Source organism: Salvelinus fontinalis, unplaced genomic scaffold, assembly GCF_029448725.1.
Source record: "Salvelinus fontinalis isolate EN_2023a unplaced genomic scaffold, ASM2944872v1 scaffold_0196, whole genome shotgun sequence".
Taxonomy (NCBI): domain Eukaryota; kingdom Metazoa; phylum Chordata; class Actinopteri; order Salmoniformes; family Salmonidae; genus Salvelinus; species Salvelinus fontinalis.
The window spans coordinates 235,148-260,900 of NW_026600405.1; the positions used below are offsets into that span (position 1 = coordinate 235,148).

At 45.7% G+C, this 25,753-nt stretch overlaps 2 protein-coding genes across 3 annotated transcripts in view; one reads left to right on the forward strand and one right to left on the reverse strand.

The window, feature by feature from the left end:
* Nucleotides 1-25,753, reverse strand: part of LOC129844343 (transcription factor MafG-like) — a 101,723-nt gene that overhangs the window by 66,532 nt on the left and 9,438 nt on the right. The gene's annotated exons all lie outside the window — the stretch shown is intronic.
* On the forward strand, nt 523-24,350 carry aspscr1 (ASPSCR1 tether for SLC2A4, UBX domain containing; the record flags this gene model as incomplete). Of its 2 annotated transcripts, XM_055912647.1 has the most annotated exon segments (12): nt 523-644; nt 845-900; nt 2,251-2,365; nt 15,461-15,561; nt 18,060-18,117; nt 18,397-18,470; nt 18,932-19,469; nt 19,593-19,646; nt 20,472-20,611; nt 23,666-23,747; nt 23,919-23,985; nt 24,288-24,350. In XM_055912647.1, coding segments are annotated over 12 exon segments (1,435 nt in total), but the record flags the coding sequence as incomplete, so codon positions are not given.

The window sequence follows — 25,753 nt, forward strand, 5'->3', positions numbered from 1 at the left end:
GGGGGAGGTTGAAAGGGGGGTGAGTGTAACGGACGTGAAATGGCTAGCTAGTTAGCGGGTACGCGCTAATAGCGTTTCAATCAGTTACGTCACTTGCTCTGAAACCTAGAAGTAGTGGTTCCCCTTGCTCTGCAAGGGCCGCGGCCTTTGTGGAGCGATGGGTAACGAATCTTCGTGGGTAACTGTTGTTGATGTGTGCAGAAGGTCCCTGGTTCACGCCCGTGTCGAGGGGACGGTCTAAAGTTATATTGTTACATGTGTGTGTGTAAGAGAGAGAGCATGAGTGTGTGTACCATACCAAAATGTCTAGATCAAAGCACCAGTCACCATGAGTCCAGGAAGGCACCTGAAAAATGTTCAGCCCTCTTAAACCCTCCTCCTCCCCCTCCAACTCTCTCTCACCTGCCTCCAATAGAATGGAACACACCATCACCACACGCTTTGTGTCCCCTTTAACACAATACCATATCACACACACTTTGATGCTACACAGTGGGCCAAAAAGAAAATTGTGTCAATAAAGTTTATTCAAACAAACAACCAGACGTCACACAACAATGGCGGCAAGCACAACAGTGACAGTTCTGACTCCCAATGGAAGAAGACAAACCGTAAAAATATCGCCAAACACACCTTTGCTACAGGTAGGTAGTAATTAAGCTGATTTCCTGCTCTCCCAGTCTGCGTTTAAAATAACTGTCTCCCTTTTCTAGGTTATGAATACGAGAGTGATCTTTCCATGTCGGCTGAACAATGACTGTTCAGTTTAGCCTGCTCGTTTTCCTCTCTTTGTCTGCACAAAGTAATTTGTTTAGCTGATAGATAACCAATACGTTGTATTTAGGTCCTCGAAGACGTCTGCAAGAAACATGGAATTAATCCTGACGACCACGGTTTAAAGTGAGTTGAGCGCTTAGTTGTTAGCCTAGCTAGCTAACTTGGTCGCCAGACGTGCTAACGTTAGCTGGCTAGCTCTGAACTGAAAGACTAGCTAGCTAACTTGGTCGCCAGACGTGCTAACGTTAGCTGGCTAGCTCTGAACTGAAAGACTAGCTAGTTAACTTGGTCGCCAGACGTGCCAACGTTAGCTGGCTAGTTCTGAACTGAAAGACAAGCTAGATAACTTGGTCGCCAGACGTGCTAACGTTAGCTGGCTAGCTCTGGACTGAAAGCCTAGCTAGATATCCTCTTTATTACAACGTGGATGTTTTGTAGTGGTACCAAACCATCAAACTGAACTATGATGAAGCTGTGATTGAGAGAGTGGAGGGGGAGGGATGGCCAGTCGTGTGCGCGCTCTGTCCATGTCATTTGTGTACGGTGCTCGGGGACACTGCCCTTTAACTAAAGCCTCATCCCCCCTTCCCTCCCTCATCCCCCCTTCCCTCCCTCATCCCCCCTTCCCTCCCTCATCCCCCCTTCCCTCCCTCATCCCCCCTTCCCTCCCTCATCCCCCCTTCCCTCCCTCATCCCCCCTTCCCTCCCTCACCCCCCCCCCTCTCTCTCTCTCCCTCATCCCCCCCTCTCTCTCTCTCCCTCATCCCCCCCCTCTCTCTCTCCCTCATCCCCCCCTCTCTCTCTCTCCCTCACCCCCCCCTCTCTCTCTCTCCCTCACCCCCCCTCTCTCTCTCTCCCTCACCCCCCCCTCTCTCTCTCCCTCAATCCCCCCCTCTCTCTCTCTCCCTCAACCCCCCCCTCTCTCTCTCTCTCCCTCAATCCCCCCCCTCTCTCTCTCTCTCCCTCAATCCCCCCCCTCTCTCTCTCTCTCCCTCAATCCCCCCCCCTCTCTCTCTCTCTCCCTCAATCCCCCCCCCTCTCTCTCTCTCTCCCTCAATACCCTCTCTCTCTCTCTCCCTCAATCCCCCCCCCTCTCTCTCTCTCTCCCTCAATACCCTCTCCCTCTCTCTCTCTCTCCCTCAATACCCTCTCCCTCTCTCTCTCTCTCCCTCAATACCCTCTCCCTCTCTCTCTCTCTCCCTCAATACCCCCCCTCTCTCTCTCTCTCTCCCTCAATCCCCCCCTCTCTTTCTCTCTCTCCCTCAATCCCCCCCTCTCTCTCTCTCTCTCCCTCAATACCCTCTCTCTCTCTCTCTCTCCCTCAATACCCTCTCTCTCTCTCTCTCTCTCCCTCAATCCCCCCTCTCTCTCTCTCTCTCCCTCAATACCCTCTCTCTCTCTCCCTCAATACCCTCTCTCTCTCTCTCTCTCTCCCTCATCCCCCCCTCTCTCTATCATCAATCCCTTTGACAGATTTCAGAGGAATGTTCTGGACCTGTCGCTCCAGTGGAGGTTTGCCAGCGTGCCAAACAATGCCAAGCTGGAGGTGGTGACCAGCACCCGGAAACAGACCGGGACCGACAGCCCGGTGAGTGATACTAGTGTCTGGTGTGTGTGTGTGTGTGTGTGTGTGTGTGTGTGTGTGTGTGTGTGTGGCATGACTTCACCATGACTATGTCCAGGAAACAACATCCACTTTACTACTTCTGCTTCATTATGGTCATAACAACATTACTGTTGCATTTGATAAAATGTTCCATGTTACCCCTTTGGCTGTCAGAGTACCTACCCCTCTCTCTTTATATATCTCTGTCTCTCTCTCTACCTCTCTCTCTCCATCTTTGCAGTACAGTTGATAACCATTGCTATAAATGCAAAAAAATCCATTCTTAATGAAACATGTATCACTTGTTGGCTTGTCCATCTGTACTGGTACAGATCTACTACTCACACCACTCCTCTCAGGATCCCGCCCCCTTGACCCATCTTCTTCTACTTTCTCCACTGCCTCAGCATATGACAACTTCTGCACTACTCTAACCATGGAAACCTCAACCTGCCTCTCTCGCAAGGGACATCTGATCCCCAGCACCATGGGCACCCCTACAATTAACACATACCACTACTTTCCCCAATGCTACATATTCCTTTGCTTCATGCCCTTCTGCACACTTCTCACACCCTAGGAACCTCCCTCCTACACACTGCTACCACGTGCCCATAAGCTTGACACCTGTAACAACGTAATGTATTCGGCACATACGCTCGTACAGGATAACTTATATATATTCTAACATCAATTTGTCGGGCAAAGACTCAACATCAAAACTCAAAAGAACAGACAAGGACTCTTCTGTTTCACCACTCTCACCACCCCGTCTGCGTTGCACCAAACGACGAGCGTAACGAACACCGGGAATCTTCCCCTTCAGTTGGTTCAACTTTTACATTTACTGCTACCCCAGTAATCACTCCTTTCAATGGCACCCTTTTCTTGAGAGAAACAATTCACATTTCTTGCCCCCATTTGTTTAATGCAGAGCGCCTTCTCTCTCTTTCTCTACCCCTCTCTTTCTCTACCCCTCTCTTTCTCTACCCCTCTCTTTCTCTACCCCTCTCTTTCTCTACCTCTCTCTTTCTCTACCCCTCTCTTTCTCTACCCCTCTCTTTCTCTACCCCTCTCTTTCTCTACCTCTCTCTTTCTCTACCCCTCTCTTTCTCTACCCCTCTCTTTCTCTACCCCTCTCTTTCTCTACCCCTCTCTTTCTCTACCCCTCTCTTTCTCTACCCCTCTCTTTCTCTACCCCTCTCTTTCTCTACCCCTCTCTTTCTCTACCCCTCTCTTTCTCTACCCCTCTCTTTCTCTACCCCTCTCTTTCTCTACCCCTCTCTTTCTCTACCCCTCTTTCTCTACCCCTCTCTTTCTCTACCCCTCTCTTTCTCTACCCCTCTCTTTCTCTACCCCTCTCTTTCTCTACCCCTCTCTTTCTCTACCCCTCTCTTTCTCTACCCCTCTCTTTCTCTACCCCTCTCTCGCTCTCTCCCTTTCTCTACCCCTCTCTTTATATACCCGCTCTGTCTCTCTGTCCCTCGTTCTCATCCAACATAGTTCCCCTGTTTCTATTTTTACAAATGGTTAGTTGTTAAAAACACATGTTCGGCATCCTTTTTAACTCTGCCGGTGTCCTGGGGGAAACATGTTTTCCATGTTAGCTAGTCACCACAGTGAGTGATAGGTAAACAACTGGCCGGGTCTGGATTAAGTTAACACGTGTCATCATCCATCTGGGATGACGTCTGCTGTTTCCACTGGGGTTCTGAGAAGAGGTCAGGTCCTTTCTTAATGACATCATCAATCCTCTACCTGACAGCACTCGTGTCATCAACATGTGCCAAGTGACCTCCCACCCACTGAGAAAAGCATACAACACGCTAACAACATACATGTAGTGTTTCCGTTCCACACCACCATAGACAGTCAGAAATCAGTCGGAAGTTTACATACACTTAGGTTGGAGTCATTAAAACTCATTTTTCAACCACTCCACAAATGTCTTGTTAACAAACTATAGTTTTCACTTATAATTATCACAATTTCAGTGTGTCAGAAGTTTACATACGCTAAGTTGACTGTGCCTTTTAAACAGCTTGGAAAATGACAGAAAAGGATGTCATGGCTTTAGAAGCTTCTGATAGGCTAATTGACATCTGTGGATGTATTTCAAGGCCTACCTTCAAACCCAGTGCCACTTTGCTTGACATCATAGGAAAATCAAAAGAAATCAGCCAAGACCTCAGAAAAAAAGTTGTAGACCTCCACAAGTCTGGTTCATCCTTAGGAGCAATTTCCAAACGCCTGAAGGTACCACATTCATCTGTACAAACAATAGTATGCAAGTATAAACACCATGGGACCACGCAGCTGTCATTCTGCTCAGGAAGGGGACGTGTTCTGTCTCCTAGAGATGAACGTACTTTGGTGTGAAAAGTGCAAATCAATCCCAGAATAACAGCAAATGACCTTGTGAAGATGCTGGAGGAAACAGGTACAAAGTATCTATATCCACAGTAAAACGAGTCCTATATCTACATAACCTGAAAGGCCGCTCAGCAAGGAAGAAGCCACTGCTCCCAAACCAGGATAAAAAAGCCAGACTACGGTTTGCAACTGCACATGGGAACAAAGATCGTACTTTTTGGAGAAATGTCCTCTGGTCTGATGAAAAAAAAAAATAGAACTGTTTGGCCATAAGGACCATCGTTATGTTTGGAGGAAAAAGGGGGAGGCTTGCAAGCCAAAGAACACCATCCCAACCGTGAAGCACGGGGGTGGCAGCATCATGTTGTGGGGGTGCTTTGCTGCAGGAGGGACTGGTGCACTTCACAAAATAGATGGCATCATGAGGCAGGAAAATTATGTCAGGAAGTTAAAGCTTGGTCGCAAATGGATCTTCCAAATGGACAATGACCCCAAGCATACTTCCAAAGTTGTGGCAAAATGGCTTTTGGACAACAAAGTCAAGGTAATGGAGTGGCCATCACAAAGCCCTGACCTCAATCCTACAGAAAATGTGTGGACAGAACTGAAAGTGTGTGCGAGCAAGGAGGCCTGTAAACCTGACTCGGTTACAGCAGCTCTGTCAGGGGGAATGGGGCAAAATTCACCCAACTTATTGTTGGAAGCTTGTGGAATGCTACCTAAAACGTTTGACCCAAGTTAAACAATTTAAAGGCAATGCTACCAAATACTAATTGAGTGTATGTAAACTTCTGACCCACTGGGAATGTGATGAAAGAAATAAAAGCTGAAATAAATAATTCTCTCTACTGTTATTCTGACATTTCACATTCTTAAAATTAAAGTGGTGATCCTAACTGACCTAAGACAGGGAATTTTTACTAGGATTAAATGTCAGGAATTGTGAAAAACTGTTTAAATGTATTTGGCTAAGGTTCCACACCACCATAGACAGTCAGACATTATAACATACATGTAGTGTTTACGTTCCACACCACCATAGACAGTCAGACATTATAACATACATGTAGTGTTTACGTTCCACACCAACATAGACAGTCAGACATTATAACATACATGTAGTGTTTACATTCCACACCACCATAGACAGTCAGACATTATAACATGTAGTGTTTACGTTCCACACCAACATAGACAGTCAGACATTATAACATACATGTAGTGTTTACGTTCCACACCACCATAGACAGTCAGACATTATAACATACATGTAGTGTTTACGTTCCACACCAACATAGACAGTCAGACATTATAACATACATGTAGTGTTTACGTTCCACACCAACATAGACAGTCAGACATTATAACATACATGTAGTGTTTACATTCCACACCACCATAGACAGTCAGACATTATAACATGTAGTGTTTACGTTCCACACCACCATAGACAGTCAGACATTATAACATACATGTAGTGTTTACGTTCCACACCACCATAGACAGTCAGACATTATAACATGTAGTGTTTACGTTCCACACCACCATAGACAGTCAGACATTATAACATACATGTAGTGTTTAAGTTCCACACCAACATAGACAGTCAGACATTATAACATGTAGTGTTTACGTTCCACACCACCATAGACAGTCAGACATTATAACATACATGTAGTGTTTACGTTCCACACCACCATAGACAGTCAGACATTATAACATGTAGTGTTTACGTTCCACACCACCATAGACAGTCAGACATTATAACATGTAGTGTTTACGTTCCACACCACCATAGACAGTCAGACATTATAACATACATGTAGTGTTTACGTTCCACACCACCATAGACAGACATTATAACATACATGTAGTGTTTACGTTCCACACCAACATAGACAGTCAGACATTATAACATACATGTAGTGTTTACGTTCCACACCACCATAGACAGTCAGACATTATAACATACATGTAGTGTTTACGTTCCACACCGCCATAGACAGTCAGACATTATAACATGTAGTGTTTACGTTCCACACCACCATAGACAGTCAGACATTATAACATACATGTAGTGTTTACGTTCCACACCACCATAGACAGTCAGACATTATAACATACATGTAGTGTTTACGTTCCACACCAACATAGACAGTCAGACATTATAACATGTAGTGTTTACGTTCCACACCACCATAGACAGTCAGACATTATAACATACATGTAGTGTTTACGTTCCACACCACCATAGACAGTCAGACATTATAACATACATGTAGTGTTTACGTTCCACACCGACATAGACAGACATTATAACATACATGTAGTGTTTACGTTCCACACCAACATAGACAGTCAGACATTATAACATACATGTAGTGTTTACGTTCCACACCACCATAGACAGTCAGACATTATAACATACATGTAGTGTTTACGTTCCACACCACCATAGACAGTCAGACATTATAACATACATGTAGTGTTTACGTTCCACACCACCATAGACAGTCAGACATTATAACATACATGTAGTGTTTACGTTCCACACCACCATAGACAGTCAGACATTATAACATACATGTAGTGTTTACGTTCCACACCACCATAGACAGTCAGACATTATAACATGTAGTGTTTACGTTCCACACCGCCATAGACAGTCAGACATTATAACATACATGTAGTGTTTACGTTCCACACCACCATAGACAGTCAGACATTATAACATACATGTAGTGTTTACGTTCCACACCACCATAGACAGTCAGACATTATAACATACATGTAGTGTTTACGTTCCACACCACCATAGACAGTCAGACATTATAACATGTAGTGTTTACGTTCCACACCAACATAGACAGTCAGACATTATAACATGTAGTGTTTACGTTCCACACCGCCATAGACAGTCAGACATTATAACATACATGTAGTGTTTACGTTCCACACCACCATAGACAGTCAGACATTATAACATGTAGTGTTTACGTTCCACACCACCATAGACAGTCAGACATTATAACATACATGTAGTGTTTACGTTCCACACCAACATAGACAGTCAGACATTATAACATACATGTAGTGTTTACGTTCCACACCACCATAGACAGTCAGACATTATAACATACATGTAGTGTTTACGTTCCACACCGCCATAGACAGTCAGACATTATAACATGTAGTGTTTACGTTCCACACCAACATAGACAGTCAGACATTATAACATACATGTAGTGTTTACGTTCCACACCACCATAGACAGTCAGACATTATAACATACATGTAGTGTTTACGTTCCACACCACCATAGACAGTCAGACATTATAACATGTAGTGTTTACGTTCCACACCAACATAGACAGTCAGACATTATAACATACATGTAGTGTTTACGTTCCACACCAACATAGACAGTCAGACATTATAACATACATGTAGTGTTTACGTTCCACACCAACATAGACAGTCAGACATTATAACATACATGTAGTGTTTACATTCCACACCACCATAGACAGTCAGACATTATAACATGTAGTGTTTACGTTCCACACCACCATAGACAGTCAGACATTATAACATACATGTAGTGTTTACGTTCCACACCACCATAGACAGTCAGACATTATAACATGTAGTGTTTACGTTCCACACCACCATAGACAGTCAGACATTATAACATACATGTAGTGTTTACGTTCCACACCAACATAGACAGTCAGACATTATAACATGTAGTGTTTACGTTCCACACCACCATAGACAGTCAGACATTATAACATACATGTAGTGTTTACGTTCCACACCACCATAGACAGTCAGACATTATAACATACATGTAGTGTTTACGTTCCACACCACCATAGACAGTCAGACATTATAACATGTAGTGTTTACGTTCCACACCACCATAGACAGTCAGACATTATAACATGTAGTGTTTACGTTCCACACCACCATAGACAGTCAGACATTATAACATACATGTAGTGTTTAAGTTCCACACCAACATAGACAGTCAGACATTATAACATGTAGTGTTTACGTTCCACACCAACATAGACAGTCAGACATTATAACATACATGTAGTGTTTACGTTCCACACCACCATAGACAGTCAGACATTATAACATACATGTAGTGTTTACGTTCCACACCACCATAGACAGTCAGACATTATAACATACATGTAGTGTTTACGTTCCACACCACCATAGACAGACATTATAACATACATGTAGTGTTTACGTTCCACACCAACATAGACAGTCAGACATTATAACATACATGTAGTGTTTACGTTCCACACCACCATAGACAGTCAGACATTATAACATGTAGTGTTTACGTTCCACACCACCATAGACAGTCAGACATTATAACATACATGTAGTGTTTACGTTCCACACCGCCATAGACAGTCAGACATTATAACATGTAGTGTTTACGTTCCACACCACCATAGACAGTCAGACATTATAACATACATGTAGTGTTTACGTTCCACACCACCATAGACAGTCAGACATTATAACATACATGTAGTGTTTACGTTCCACACCAACATAGACAGTCAGACATTATAACATGTAGTGTTTACGTTCCACACCACCATAGACAGTCAGACATTATAACATACATGTAGTGTTTACGTTCCACACCACCATAGACAGTCAGACATTATAACATACATGTAGTGTTTACGTTCCACACCGACATAGACAGACATTATAACATACATGTAGTGTTTACGTTCCACACCAACATAGACAGTCAGACATTATAACATACATGTAGTGTTGACGTTCCACACCACCATAGACAGTCAGACATTATAACATACATGTAGTGTTTACGTTCCACACCACCATAGACAGTCAGACATTATAACATACATGTAGTGTTTACGTTCCACACCACCATAGACAGTCAGACATTATAACATACATGTAGTGTTTACGTTCCACACCACCATAGACAGTCAGACATTATAACATACATGTAGTGTTTACGTTCCACACCACCATAGACAGTCAGACATTATAACATGTAGTGTTTACGTTCCACACCAACATAGACAGTCAGACATTATAACATGTAGTGTTTACGTTCCACACCGCCATAGACAGTCAGACATTATAACATACATGTAGTGTTTACGTTCCACACCACCATAGACAGTCAGACATTATAACATACATGTAGTGTTTACGTTCCACACCACCATAGACAGTCAGACATTATAACATACATGTAGTGTTTACGTTCCACACCACCATAGACAGTCAGACATTATAACATGTAGTGTTTACGTTCCACACCAACATAGACAGTCAGACATTATAACATGTAGTGTTTACGTTCCACACCGCCATAGACAGTCAGACATTATAACATACATGTAGTGTTTACGTTCCACACCACCATAGACAGTCAGACATTATAACATGTAGTGTTTACGTTCCACACCACCATAGACAGTCAGACATTATAACATACATGTAGTGTTTACGTTCCACACCAACATAGACAGTCAGACATTATAACATACATGTAGTGTTTACGTTCCACACCACCATAGACAGTCAGACATTATAACATACATGTAGTGTTTACGTTCCACACCGCCATAGACAGTCAGACATTATAACATGTAGTGTTTACGTTCCACACCAACATAGACAGTCAGACATTATAACATACATGTAGTGTTTACGTTCCACACCACCATAGACAGTCAGACATTATAACATACATGTAGTGTTTACGTTCCACACCACCATAGACAGTCAGACATTATAACATGTAGTGTTTACGTTCCACACCAACATAGACAGTCAGACATTATAACATACATGTAGTGTTTACGTTCCACACCAACATAGACAGTCAGACATTATAACATACATGTAGTGTTTACGTTCCACACCAACATAGACAGTCAGACATTATAACATACATGTAGTGTTTACGTTCCACACCAACATAGACAGTCAGACATTATAACATACATGTAGTGTTTACGTTCCACACCAACATAGACAGTCAGACATTATAACATACATGTAGTGTTTACGTTCCACACCACCATAGACAGTCAGACATTATAACATACATGTAGTGTTTACGTTCCACACCACCATAGACAGGCAGACATTATAACATACATGTAGTGTTTACGTTCCACACCACCATAGACAGTCAGACATTATAACATGTAGTGTTTACGTTCCACACCACCATAGACAGTCAGACATTATAACATACATGTAGTGTTTACGTTCCACACCAACATAGACAGTCAGACATTATAACATACATGTAGTGTTTACGTTCCACACCACCATAGACAGTCAGACATTATAACATGTAGTGTTTACGTTCCACACCACCATAGACAGTCAGACATTATAACATACATGTAGTGTTTACGTTCCACACCAACATAGACAGTCAGACATTATAACATACATGTAGTGTTTACGTTCCACACCGCCATAGACAGTCAGACATTATAACATGTAGTGTTTACGTTCCACACCACCATAGACAGTCAGACATTATAACATACATGTAGTGTTTACGTTCCACACCGCCATAGACAGTCAGACATTATAACATGTAGTGTTTACGTTCCACACCACCATAGACAGTCAGACATTATAACATACATGTAGTGTTTACGTTCCACACCGCCATAGACAGTCAGACATTATAACATGTAGTGTTTACGTTCCACACCAACATAGACAGTCAGACATTATAACATACATGTAGTGTTTACGTTCCACACCACCATAGACAGTCAGACATTATAACATACATGTAGTGTTTACGTTCCACACCACCATAGACAGTCAGACATTATAACATACATGTAGTGTTTACGTTCCACACCACCATAGACAGTCAGACATTATAACATACATGTAGTGTTTACGTTCCACACCACCATAGACAGTCAGACATTATAACATGTAGTGTTTACGTTCCACACCACCATAGACAGTCAGACATTATAACATACATGTAGTGTTTACGTTCCACACCAACATAGACAGTCAGACATTATAACATACATGTAGTGTTTACGTTCCACACCAACATAGACAGTCAGACATTATAACATACATGTAGTGTTTACGTTCCACACCACCATAGACAGTCAGACATTATAACATGTAGTGTTTACGTTCCACACCACCGTAGACAGTCAGACATTATAACATACATGTAGTGTTTACGTTCCACACCGCCATAGACAGTCAGACATTATAACATGTAGTGTTTACGTTCCACACCACCATAGACAGTCAGACATTATAACATACATGTAGTGTTTACGTTCCACACCAACATAGACAGTCAGACATTATAACATGTAGTGTTTACGTTCCACACCAACATAGACAGTCAGACATTATAACATGTAGTGTTTACGTTCCACACCACCATAGACAGTCAGACATTATAACATACATGTAGTGTTTACGTTCCACACCACCATAGACAGTCAGACATTATAACATACATGTAGTGTTTACGTTCCACACCAACATAGACAGTCAGACATTATAACATACATGTAGTGTTTACGTTCCACACCAACATAGACAGTCAGACATTATAACATACATGTAGTGTTTACGTTCCACACCAACATAGACAGTCAGACATTATAACATACATGTAGTGTTTACGTTCCACACCACCATAGACAGTCAGACATTATAACATACATGTAGTGTTTACGTTCCACACCAACATAGACAGTCAGACATTATAACATGTAGTGTTTACGTTCCACACCAACATAGACAGTCAGACATTATAACATGTAGTGTTTACGTTCCACACCAACATAGACAGTCAGACATTATAACATACAGTATATCACAAAAGTGAGTACACCCCTCACATTTTTGTAAATATTTGAGTATATCTTTTCATGTGACAACATTGAAGAAATGACACTTTGCTACAATGTAAAGTAGTGAGTGTACAGCTTGTTTAACAGTGTAAATTTGCTGTCCCCTCAAAATAACTCAACACACAGCCATTAATGTCTAAACCGCTGGCAACAAAAGTGAGTACACCCCTAAGTGAAAATGTCCAAATTGGGCCCAATTAGCCATTTTCCCTCCCCGGTGTCATGTGACTGGTTAGTGTTACAAGGTCTCATGTGTGAATGGGGAGCAGGTGTGTTAAATTTGGTGTCATCGCTCTCACACTCCCTCATACTGACTGGTCACTGGAAGTTCAACATGGCACCTCATGGCAAAGAACTCTCTGAGGATCTGAAAAAAAGAATTGTTGCTCTACATAAAGATGGCCTGGGCTATAAAAAGATTGCCAAGACCCTGAAACTGAGCTGCAGCACGGTGGCCAAGACCATACAGCGGTTTAACTGGACAGGTTCCACTCAGAACAGGCCCCGCCATGGTCGACCAAAGAAGTTGAGTGCACGTGCTCAGCGTCATATCCAGAGGTTGTCTTTGGGAAATAGACGTATGAGTGCTGCCAGCATTGCTGCAGAGGTTGAAGGGGTGGAGGGTCAGCCTGTCAGAGCTCAGACCATACGCCGTACACTGCATCAAATTGGTCTTCATGGCCATCGTCCCAGAAGGAAGCCTCTTCTAAAGATGATGCACAAGAAAGCCCGCAAACAGTTTGCTGAAGACAAGCAGACTAAGGACATGGATTACTGGAACCATGTCCTGTGGTCTGATGCGACAAAGATAAACTTATTTGGTTCAGATGGTATCAAGCGTGTGTGGCGGCAACCAGGTGAGGAGTACAAAGATAAGTGTGTCTTGCCTACAGTCAAGCATGGTGGTGGGAGTGTCATGGTCTGGGGCTGCATGAGTGCTGCCGGCACTGGGGAACTACAGTTCATTGAGGGAACCATGAATGCCAACATGTACTGTGACACACTGAAGCAGAGAATGATCCCCTCCCTTCGGAGACTGGGCCGCAGGGCAGTATTCCAACATGATAACGACCCCAAACACACCTCCAAGACGACCACTGCCTTGATAAAGAAGCTGAGGGTAAAGGTGATGGACTGGCCAAGCATGTCTCCAGACCTAAACCCTATTGAGCATCTGTGGGGCATCCTCAAATGGAAGGTGGAGGAGTGCAAGGTCTCTAACATCCACCAGCTCCGTTTTGTCGTCATGGAGGAGTGGAAGAGGACTCCAGTGGCAACCTGTGAAGCTCTGGTGAACTCCATGCCCAAGAGTGTTAAGGCAGTGCTGGAAAATGATGGTGGCCACACAAAATATTGACACTTTGGACCCAATTTGGACATTTTCACTTAGGGGTGTACTCACTTTTGTTGCCAGCGGTTTAGACATTAATGGCTGTGTGTTGAGTTATTTTGAGGGGACAGCAAATTTACACTGCTATACAAGCTGTACACTCACTACTTTACATTGTAGCAAAGTGTCATTTCTTCAGTGTTGTCACATGAAAAGATATACTCAAATATTTACAAAAATGTGAGGGGTGTACTCACTTTTGTGATATACTGTACATGTAGTGTTTACGTTCCACACCACCGTAGACAGTCAGACATTATAACATAGTGAAGAACAATCTGGCCTTAATGGCCATGTACTGCTATAATCTCCACCCAGCACAGCCTGAAGAGGACTGGCAACCCCTCAGAGCCTGGTTCCTCTCTAGGTTTCCTCCTAGGTTCCTGCCTTTCTAGGGAGTTTTTCCTAGCCACCGTGCTTCTCCATCTGCATTGCTTGCTGTTTGGGGTTTTAGGCTGATGTAAAAATGGCTTTTATATATAAAATGTGATGGATGGATTGATTGTCATCGGCTGTTTGTTTATGTTACAACGAATTTAACAGCTGTGTGAATGTGGCTGGGTTCATGTCTGATCATTCTCTCAGAATGTGTTTAGTGAAACAATGTGTTTATGTAGTAAGTTGTTAGGTCTGTGTGGATTATTTCCATGTTACAGGGAGTCTAGATGTGGCAGACGATGAAAGCGTTCTTGGTAAACGGTAACAACATGGCCGTGTGTGTCAGAGGGAGTGCAGGTAGAGTGTTTGAATCGGTGCCCGTGTTGTGTTATAAACTGTAGAGTTTATAATTATCTCTGTGATCATGACTGTACTTCTCTGGATGACTAACAGCTCTGAATAGGAATTCTGGCTCTGTGTTCCCTAGATGTGTGTGTGTTCCCTAGATGTGTGTGTGTTCCCTAGACGTGTGTGTGTTCCCTAGACGTGTGTGTGTTCCCTAGACGTGTGTGTGTTCCCTAGATGTGTGTGTGTTCCCTAGATGTGTGTGTGTTCCCTAGATGTGTGTGTGTTCCCTAGATGTGTGTGTGTTCCCTAGATGTGTGTTTAGTGATACCTCGGGTCACACTATGTGTTGGTGTGTGTTCTCTAGATGCGGTGTGTGGGTTTTGTAGATGAGTCGTGTGTGAGGTCTGTGTTCTGTCTCTGTGTGTGTGTTGTCTCTGTGTGTGTTGTCTCTGTGTTCTATAACAGTGTGTTCTAGAGCAGTGTGTTCTGTCTCTGTGTGTGTTGTCTCTGTGTGTGTTGTCTCTGTGTCTTCTGTCTCTGTGTGTGTGTTGTCTCTGTGTTCTATAACAGTGTGTTCTAGAGCAGTGTGTTCTGTCTCTGTGTGTGTTGTAAAACAGTGTGTTCTATTCTGTGTGTGTTCCTCAGGTGCGTATTGCCCTGCAGATGGAAGATGGTACCAGACTCCAGGGTTCTTTCTCCAGTGGACAGACACTATGGGAGCTGCTCACACACTTTCCCCAGACCAGGTAGGTAGGTAGGTAGGATTGTCACTGATTGCCCAAGTGCAGTGTGTGTGTGTGTGTGTGTGTGTGTGTGTGTGTGTGTGTGTGTGTGTGTGTGTGTGTGTGTGTGTGTGGGGGCTCGCCTGCCTGCCAAGAACCAGAGGGTTATGTTATTTTTATGAGTGAGTGCTGAACACTGCGATCAAAGAGTCTCAGACAGGAGTGTGCCAAGTTACAACAACCCCTCCTCTCCCCTCCTGCTCTCCTCCTCCTCTCCTTTTTTCTGTGCCCTGTTTTCTTTCTCCTCACCCCCAGCCTCTCTACTCTCTCTCCAGCCTCTCTACTCTCTCTCCAGCCTCTCTACTCTCTCTCCAGCCTCTCTACTCTCTCTCCAGCCTCTCTACTCTCTCTCCAGCCTCTCTACTCTCTCTCCAGCCTCTCTACTCTCTCTCCAGCCTCTCTACTCTCTCTCCAGCCTCTCTACTCTCTCTCCAGCCTCTCTACTCTCTCTCCAGCCTCTCTACTCTCTCTCCAGCCTCTCTACTCTCTCTCCAGCCTCTCTACTCTCTCTCCAGCCTCTCTACTCTCTCTCCAGCCTCTCTACTCTCTCTCTAGCCCCTCTCTACTCTCTCTCTAGCCCCTCTCTACTCTCTCTCTAGCCCCTCTCTACTCTCTCTCTAGCCCCTCTCTACTCTCTCTCCAGCCCCCCTGTCTACTCTCTCTCCAGCCTCCATTTCTACTCTCTCTCCAGCCCCCCTGTCTACTCTCTCTCCAGCCTCCCTTTCTACTCTCTCTCCAGCCCCCCTGTCTACTCTCTCTCCAGCCCCCCTGTCAACTCTCTCTCCAGCCCCCCTGTCTACTCTCTCTCCAGCCTCCCTTTCTACTCTCTCTCCAGCCCCCCTGTCTACTCTCTCTCCAGCCCCCCTGTCTACTCTCTCTCCAGCCTCCCTTTCTACTCTCTCTCCAGCCTCTCTCTCTACCCTCTCTCTATTCTACATATTGTCTTGAGTTTAGGAGCTCAATCTTTGCCCTGCTCATGGCCCTTCACCCCCCTTCCTCCCTAATCCCGAATCCTTACCTAGCCCCTCCCCATCTTTCTTAGGGCCCTATGAAATCAGCGTTGCGGACGGAATCAAGGAATCCAGACATTAAAACAGATTTCCACAATATTCTAAATGTTATTGAATTTAGTAGGAAATCAACTAAATGTTTTTATTACAACATGAATTAATTAGACAAAGTTTATCATAAGACATGAACAAAATACATCAGTGATTCCTATTTTCCTGCAACTTTCTGAAACAGTACCAAAGTGTGTGTGTGTGTGTGTGGTGTGTGTGTGTGTGGTGTGTGTGTGTGTGTGTGTGGAGGGGGGTGGGTGCGCGCGTGCTTCTACATTTTGTTCGGCCGTTAGCGATGATGCTAATGATAACCTTCTTCTGATAGAGAAGGAAAGGCTTTCCCAAAAACCTTCTAATTTAAATGTTAACTACAAAGTGGACTGACTACCTGGCAGAATGATGTCATTGGCATAGCGTCGTCCGGGTTAGGGAGGGTTTGGCCGGTAGGGATATCCTTGTCTCAGTATGTAAAAATGTAATAAAATGTATGCACTCTACTGTAAGTCGCTCTGGATAAGAGCGTCTGCTAAATGACTAAAATGTAATGTAAAATCAATCCGAGGCTGTTTGTTTAGCAAAACTCTGCAGTCACACGAGCACTACAGAAACATCCCTAACCAAACATTTTACATTTCAGTAATTATCCAGAGTGACTTAGTATATTCATCTTATGATAGCTAGGTGGGACAAACACATCACAGTTAAAGTAAGACTGCTGTCATAGCTGGGACGCTGGTTCCACCATCGGGGACAGCGGTCTCTTCCTGGTGCTCACTGGCATTACAGGGTAACTACACCCAGAAATCTACAGTTCTTCTATTTTTCCCAGACCTTAGAAGTGGTCTTCTGGTGTGGTAAACATTGTTGTGGACTGAACATCCAATGTAGTTGTTTTTGAAACCGGAAACCTGGAAAAGCAACACGGAGAAAACAGAATTTAGGAAAAAAAAGTAAACGGAATTAGGCAAGAAATAACATTTTATAGTGCCCTACTCTCTTTGAGACCAGCTGTCTGCCCGTCACCCCTTTCGTCTTCTCTGTGATGACATCATCACTAAATCTTTGCCACGGAAGCTTCTAGAATAAATGTTAGCTCCGGTCCGCCCGGGAATCTGGGGGAACAACAATCTAGGGAGAAGTTCATGTGTTTGAGACGACCTGCAGTGATACATTTATGGTTCAGTGGTTTTTATGTAGACACACACATTTACCACACACACATCTGTGACACACACACACACACACACACATTTACCATACACACATCTGTGACACACACACACCCCGTTGCTCACATGTAGACTCACTTACTACTTCCCACCAGACAGGTGAGACCACCCAGGTGTGTTTGTTTTGAATCACAGAATCCCTCTTTTCTCTCTCGTCTCTTCTTCTCTACAGAGCGTCTGAGTTGTCTGAATCAGGTTCCACTCCTGTCTGTGTTTACATGAGAGATGAGGTATGGTATCTCCTTCTCTGTCTGTCTGTGTTGATCAGAGTGTGATGAGGACACTGACACGGGGAAGTGTGTTTGTTGATCAGATTGTGATGAGGACACTGACAGGGGTGTGTGTAATGAGGACACTAACAAGGTTGGTGGGGGTGTTGATCAGAGTGTGATGAGGACACTGACAGGGGTGTGTGTGTAATGAGGACACTGACAGGGGTGTGTGTGTAATGAGGACACTGACAGGGGTGTGTGTGTGTAATGAGGACACTGACAGGGGACTGTGTTTAGGTGAGTGGTGAGGCAGCTCTAAAGAAGGCCAGTCTGAAGTCTCTGGGACTCACAGGAGGAAGTGCCATAGTCAGGTTGGTTCCTCCACAACATATCCACAACATATCCACAACATATCCACAACATATCCTCAACATATCCTCAACATATCCTCAACATATCCACCACATATCCACCACATATCCACCACATATCCTCAACATATCCACAACATATCCACCACATATCCACCACATATCCACAACATATCCACAACATATCCTCAACATATCCTCAACATATCCTCAACATATCCTCAACATATCCACAACATATCCTCAACATATCCTCAACATATCCTCAACATATCCTCAACATATCCTCAACATATCCTCAACATATCCACAACATATCCACAACATATCCACAACATATCCACAACATTACAGCAGACATTATAGCTATCAGCTGTTACTAATGCACTGCCACTGATTGGGAACAGAAGGGTGGTGATGATGAGTATGTAGATGATGTCATTCCTCTCTGCGTTCTACAGGTTTTTACTGAAGAAGACCAAATCGCCAGGCAACGGAGACGATGACGGCATGGAGGCGGCTTCCACGGCGACAGATCCCGTCACCAAGGAAACCAAGCCCCGCCCTTTACCCCCCGTCGGACTGCCTCCCTCACAACCAGAACGTGCAGCGCTGCCTTCAATCAAAAAGGAGAGCCCTGACAGGCCGGTTGAGACGGCGGATGCCCCAGTCCCCGTCCCCTCGGCCACTGGCAGCACGCTTCCTGGCAAACAGGAAGCGGAAGTGGTTCCAAACTCCCAAATTGCGGTGCGGCCTAAAAGCAGTACCTTCGGGGGAGTGAAGAGGGAGGAAGAGGGGGATGGAGAGAGGGCAGGACCATCTGGTCTGTGCTCCGTCCATCCGTCCTCCTCTTCTCCTCCCTCCGCTCCCTTCATCCCTTTCTCTGGAGGGGGTCAGAGGCTGGGGGGGCCGGGGGCGAGCGGTGTAGGAGCATCATCACTACCATCAATGGTTGGCGGGCCGCCCAAAGCCAAGAAATCTAAACCCAACAGCGCCAAGGTGAGACCTGTAGGTCCAACCCAACGTCTTCTCAATGTACTCTGTTGATAAGAGTCAAGTAAATGTGAATAGATACATGAATGATAGATGGTATGTTCTAGATGTTCTGTTTCTATCTCTCAGCGCCAAGCCAGTGCCAAACAGGATGACTGGGCCGTGGTGGAGGAGGTTCTGCAGGTAATGATGTTGTTCTGATGGGCTGAACAGACCATGTCATGAATTGAATGAAACACTTCCAAGGAGAAGTCCCAGTCTTTTACTCAGGCCTGTTGAGGGTCTCCCCTACTGGTTATATAGAAACATAGTCAGACAGATACACATTTCTACCGTTGTCGTGTCTGCAGCCGTTGAGATGCCTCACCTCTCTGTCTCTCTCTCTGTCTCTCTCTCTGTCTCTCTCTGTCTCTCTCTCTGTCTCTCTCTCTGTCTCTCTCCCTGTCTCTCTCTCTGTCTCTCTCTCTGTCTCTCTCTCTGTCTCTCTCTCTGTCTCTCTCTCTGTCTCTCTCTCTGTCTCTCTCTCTGTCTCTCTCTCTGTCTCGGTCTCTCTCTCTGTCTCTGTCTCTCTCTCTGTCTCTGTCTCTCTCTCTGTCTCTGTCTCTCTCTCTGTCTCTGTCTCTCTCTCTGTCTCTCTCTCTGTCTCTCTCTCTGTCTCTCTCTCTGTCTCTCTCTCTGTCTCTCTCTCTGTCTCTCTCTCTGTCTGTCTCTCTCTCTGTCTGTCTCTCTCTCTCTGTCTCTCTGTCTGTCTCTCTGTCTGTCTGTCTCTCTCTCTCTGTCTCTCTCTCTGTCTCTCTCTCTGTCTCTCTCTCTGTCTCTCTCTCTGTCTCTCTCTCTGTCTCTCTCTCTCTGTCTCTCTCTCTCTGTGTGTCTCTGTCTCTCTGTCTCTCTGTCTCTCTGTCTCTGTCTCTCTGTCTCTGTCTCTGTGTCTCTGTGTCTCTGTGTCTGTGTCTCTGTGTCTCTGTCTCGCTGTCTCTCTGTCTCTCTGTCTCTGTCTCTCCTCTACAGCCGGTGGACAGGGAACCCCTGATCTACCACATGGACTCTGGGGTGCGTCGCTACGGCAACGAACAGGACTTGCCAGACGAGTTCTTTGAGGTGACTGTGGACGACATCCGCAAACGCTTCGCTCATCTGAAGAGTGAGAGGTGGGACTCATATGGGAAGGAGAGACTGAGAGAGGGAGAGGTGGGGGAGGGAGACGGGGAGAGACGGATGAGAGGCGGGGGAGAGACGGAGGAGAGGCGGGGGAGAGACGGAGGAGAGGCGGGGGAGAGACGGAGGAGAGGCGGGGGAGAGACGGAGGAGAGGTGGGGGAGAGACGGAGGAGAGGCGGGGAGAGACGGAGGAGAGGCGGGGGAGAGGCGGGGGAGAGGCGGAGGTGAGGCGGGGGAGAGGAGGTGAGGCGGGGGAGAGGAGGAGAGGCGGGGGAGAGACAGAGGAGGAGAGACAGAGGAGGAGAGGCGGGGGAGAGACAGAGGAGGAGAGGCGGGGAGAGACTGAGAGGGGGAGGGGGAGAGGTGGGGGAGAGACTGAGAGGTGGGGGAGAGGGAGAGGTGGGGGAGAGGGAGAGGGGGAGAGAAGTGTGAACAAATTAAACATGGAAGGAGAGAGATGGAGGAAGAAGGGAGGAGAGATGGAGGAAGAAGGGAGGAGAGATGGAGGAAGAAGGGAGGAGAGATGGAGGAAGAAGGGAGGAGAGATGGAGGAAGAAGGGAGGAGAGATGGAGGAAGAAGGGAGGAGAGATGGAGGCTGAAGGAGAGAGGAAATGAAAAGTGAGAGGTGACACTGGGTGAGAAGGAGAGGGGAGGACGGATGGTGAGAAGGAGAGGGGAGGACGGAGGAAAGTTGCTTGGGTTTTGATTTAGATAGAGGGAGCGAGAAAGCGACAGTGAGATTGTACCAGGAGAGATGGAGAGACTGAAAAGAGATCTCTCTATTAAAACAGACAAATGGCATTTACATTTACAGTAGGGAGTCATTTAGCAGACACTCTGATCCAGAGAGACTTACAGTTAGTGAGTCATTTAGCAGACGCTCTGATCCAGAGAGACTTACAGTTAGTGAGTCATTTAGCAGACGCTCTGATCCAGAGAGACTTACAGTTAGTGAGTCATTTAGCAGACGCTCTGATCCAGAGAGACTTACAGTTAGTGAGTCATTTAGCAGACGCTCTGATCCAGAGAGACTTATAGTTAGTGAGTCATTTAGCAGACGCTCTGACCCAGAGAGACTTACAGTTAGTGAGTCATTTAGCAGACGCTCTGATCCAGAGAGACTTACAGTTAGTGAGTCATTTAGCAGACGCTCTGATCCAGAGAGACTTACAGTTAGTGAGTCATTTAGCAGACGCTCTGATCCAGAGACTTACAGTTAGTGAGTCATTTAGCAGACGCTCTGATCCAGAGACTTACAGTTAGTGAGTCATTTAGCAGACGCTCTGATCCAGAGTCACTTACAGTTAGTGAGTCATTTAGCAGACGCTCTGATCCAGAGAGACTTACAGTTAGTGAGTCATTTAGCAGACGCTCTGATCCAGAGAGACTTACAGTTAGTGAGTCATTTAGCAGACGCTCTGATCCAGAGTCATTTACAGTTAGTGAGTAATTTAGCAGACGCTCTGATCCAGAGAGACTTACAGTTAGTGAGTCATTTAGCAGACGCTCTGATCCAGAGAGACTTACAGTTAGTGAGTCATTTAGCAGACGCTCTGATCCAGAGAGACTTACAGTTAGTGAGTCATTTAGCAGACGCTCTGATCCAGAGACTTACAGTTAGTGAGTCATTTAGCAGACGCTCTGATCCAGAGAGACTTACAGTTAGTGAATCATTTAGCAGACGCTCTGATCCAGAGAGACTTACAGTTAGTGAATCATTTAGCAGACGCTCTGATCCAGAGAGACTTACAGTTAGTGAGTCATTTAGCAGACGCTCTGATCCAGAGAGACTTACAGTTAGTGAGTCATTTAGCAGACGCTCTGATCCAGAGAGACTTACAGTTAGTGAGTCATTTAGCAGACGCTCTGATCCAGAGAGACTTACAGTTAGTGAGTCATTTAGCAGACGCTCTGATCCAGAGAGACTTACAGTTAGTGAGTCATTTAGCAGACGCTCTGATCCAGAGAGACTTACAGTTAGTGAATCATTTAGCAGACGCTCTGATCCAGAGAGACTTACAGTTAGTGAGTCATTTAGCAGACGCTCTGATCCAGAGAGACTTACAGTTAGTGAGTCATTTAGCAGACGCTCTGATCCAGAGAGACTTACAGTTAGTGAGTCATTTAGCAGACGCTCTGATCCAGAGAGACTTACAGTTAGTGAGTCATTTAGCAGAAACTCTGATCCAGAGAGACTTACAGGAGCGACAAGGGTTAAGTGCTTTGCTCAAAGGCACACTGACAGATGTTCTTATCTAGGCTGTTTGGGGATTCAAACCAGCGACCTTTCGGTTACTGGCCCAATGCTCTTAACTGCTAGGCTTCCTGTCATGAGCAGATCTGGGATCAGTTTTGACATCCTGGATTTAGTTAGTTAGGATAACCCAATGTCATGTATAAACAAAAGTAAGAAGAGCAGATCTGGGGTCAGTTTTTACCTTCTATTGGTTAAGGTCTGAAAGCAGTCAGTTAGGGAATTTCTATATGGGTTTATATATATACTCAAATTACAGTATGCCAATGACTTAATTAGACGCTTTGGAGAATGACTGTGGGGAATGCTGGGAAACGTTGCTGTGTGGTATGTGCGTGCGCCTGATTGGTTCTTTACGATGTCTTCTTCAAAAGAGATGTCTGCCTCCCCAATCTCTGTGTGACACCACACTAGACAGATTATCAAGGCTAGAATTACATTGACCACAGTGAACACACACACACACACACACACACACACACACACACACGTCAAAAAGTGAACTGTAAATCATCTCGCTCTCGCTCTCTCCTTTCTCTTTCTCCTCTCCCCTCTATTTCCTCTCCCCTCTATGTCCTCTCTCCTCTCCTCTCCCCTCTCTCTCCTCTCCCCTCTCTCTCTCCTCTCCCCTCTCTCTCTCCTCTCCCCTCTCTCTCTCCCCTCCTCTCTCTCCTCTCCCCTCTCTCTCTCCTCTCCCCTCTCTCCTCTCCCCTCTCTCTCCTCTCCCCTCTCTCTCTCTCCCCTCTCTCTCTCTCCCCTCTCTCTCTCCCTCCTCTCTCTCTCCCTTTAGGAGGGTACTAGAGGAGGCTCCTCTGATGACCAAAGCTCTGAGAGAATCTCAGATGAAGGATAAGATGGACAGATACCCCCGAGTGAGTTGTGTGGGTGGATGTGTGTTCGCCCGTGTGTGTGTGTCAGATACCCTTGAATTTCTCCTACATTTACATGGAATCGAACACTAACCTGGAGGTGGATGCCAATAGTGGTCCTAAATCTGTTACTACGGTAACATTAGCAATATAATAATGTTTGTGTGTGTCCAGGTAGTTCTGAGGGTCCAGTTCCCTGACAGACGTGTTCTACAGGGATTCTTCAGACCTCTAGAGACAGGTAGATCTTTCTCTCTCCCTCTATCCTTCAATCTCTCTTCCTCTCTCCCTCTCTTTCTCTATCCCTCAATCTCTCGCTCTTCCTCTCTCCCTCTCTCTGTCTCCTGTTATTAGTAACTCTGTGTTGACTCTAGAGACAGGTAGATCTATCCCTCTCTCTCTCTTCCTCTCTCCCTCTCTCTGTCTCCTGTTATTATTAACTCTGTGTTGACTCTAGACAGGTAGTTGATATCTATCTGACATTAGAGGCAAACTGGAACTGATGTGATGGAATAACCAGGTGATTTTCAACTGTCCGTCCAGTTGCTGCTCTGAGGCACTTTGTGAAGATCCACCTGCAGGACCCCCAACTACCCTTCTACCTGTGTGAGTATCGTTACTCTCTCCGTCTCTCTCTCTCTCGCTCCATCTCTCTCTCGCTCCATCTCTCTCGCTCCGTCTCTCTCTCTCTCTCTCTCTCTCTCTCTCTCTCTCTCTCTCGCTCCGTCTCTCTCGCTCCATCTCTCCTCAATCAACTTTATACTGAACACAAATATAAAAGTTACATGCAACAATTTAAACGATTCTAATGAATTACAGTTCATATAAGAAAATCAGTCAATTGAAATACATTTTAGGCCCCAATCTGTGGATTTCAGTCAGCACACTCCCTCCACTTGAGACTTCTGTGGCGTTGTGTTGTGTGACAAACCTGCACATTGTAGAGTGGTCTTTTATGTGTAATGATCATGCTGTTTAATCAGCTTCTTGATAGGCCACACCTGTCAGGTGGATGGATTATCTTGGCAGAGGAGAAATGCTCACTAACAGGGATGTAAACACATTATCGCAAAACAGTTTAGAGAAATACAGTTTTTGTGCGTATGGAACATTTTTGGGATATTTTATTTCAGCTCATGAAACATAGGACCAATACTTTACATGTTGTGTTTTATATTTGTGTTCAGTATATTTATAAAGCCCTTTTTACATCAGCAATGTAGATGTAGCAGCACAGTGACTGGAAGAGACAGGGAGGGTGGAAACAGCACGTCTGGTGAACAGGTCAGGGGTCCATAGCCGCAGGCAGAACAACAACCTCGATTGGCAGCATGACTGGGGACGGGGACAGCCAGGAGTTCTGAGGCATGGCCCTAGAGCTCAGGTCCTCAGGGGGAGGGACGAGGACAGCCAGGAGTTTTGAGGCATGGCCCTAGAGCTCAGGTCCTCAGGGGGAGGGACGGGGACAGCCAGGAGTTCTGAGGCATGGCCCTAGAGCTCAGGTCCTCAGGGGGAGGGACGGGGACAGCCAGGAGTTCTGAGGCATGGCCCTAGAGCTCAGGTCCTCAGGGGGAGGGACGGGGACAGCCAGGAGTTCTGAGGCATGGCCCTAGAGCTCAGGTCCTCAGGGGGAGGGACGGGGACAGCCAGGAGTCCTGAGGCATGGCCCTAGAGCTCAGGTCCTCAGGGGGAGGGACGGGGACAGCCAGGAGTTCTGAGGCATGGCCCTAGAGCTCAGGTCCTCAGGGGGAGGGACGGGAACAGCCAGGAGTCCTGAGGCATGGCCCTAGAGCTCAGGTCCTCAGGGGGAGGGACGGGGACAGCCAGGAGTCCTGAGGCATGGCCCTAGAGCTCAGGTCCTCAGGGGGAGGGACGGGGACAGCCAGGAGTCCTGAGGCATGGCCCTAGAGCTCAGGTCCTCAGGGGGAGGGACGGGGACAGCCAGGAGTTCTGAGGCATGGCCCTAGAGCTCAGGTCCTCAGGGGGAGGGACGGGGACAGCCAGGAGTC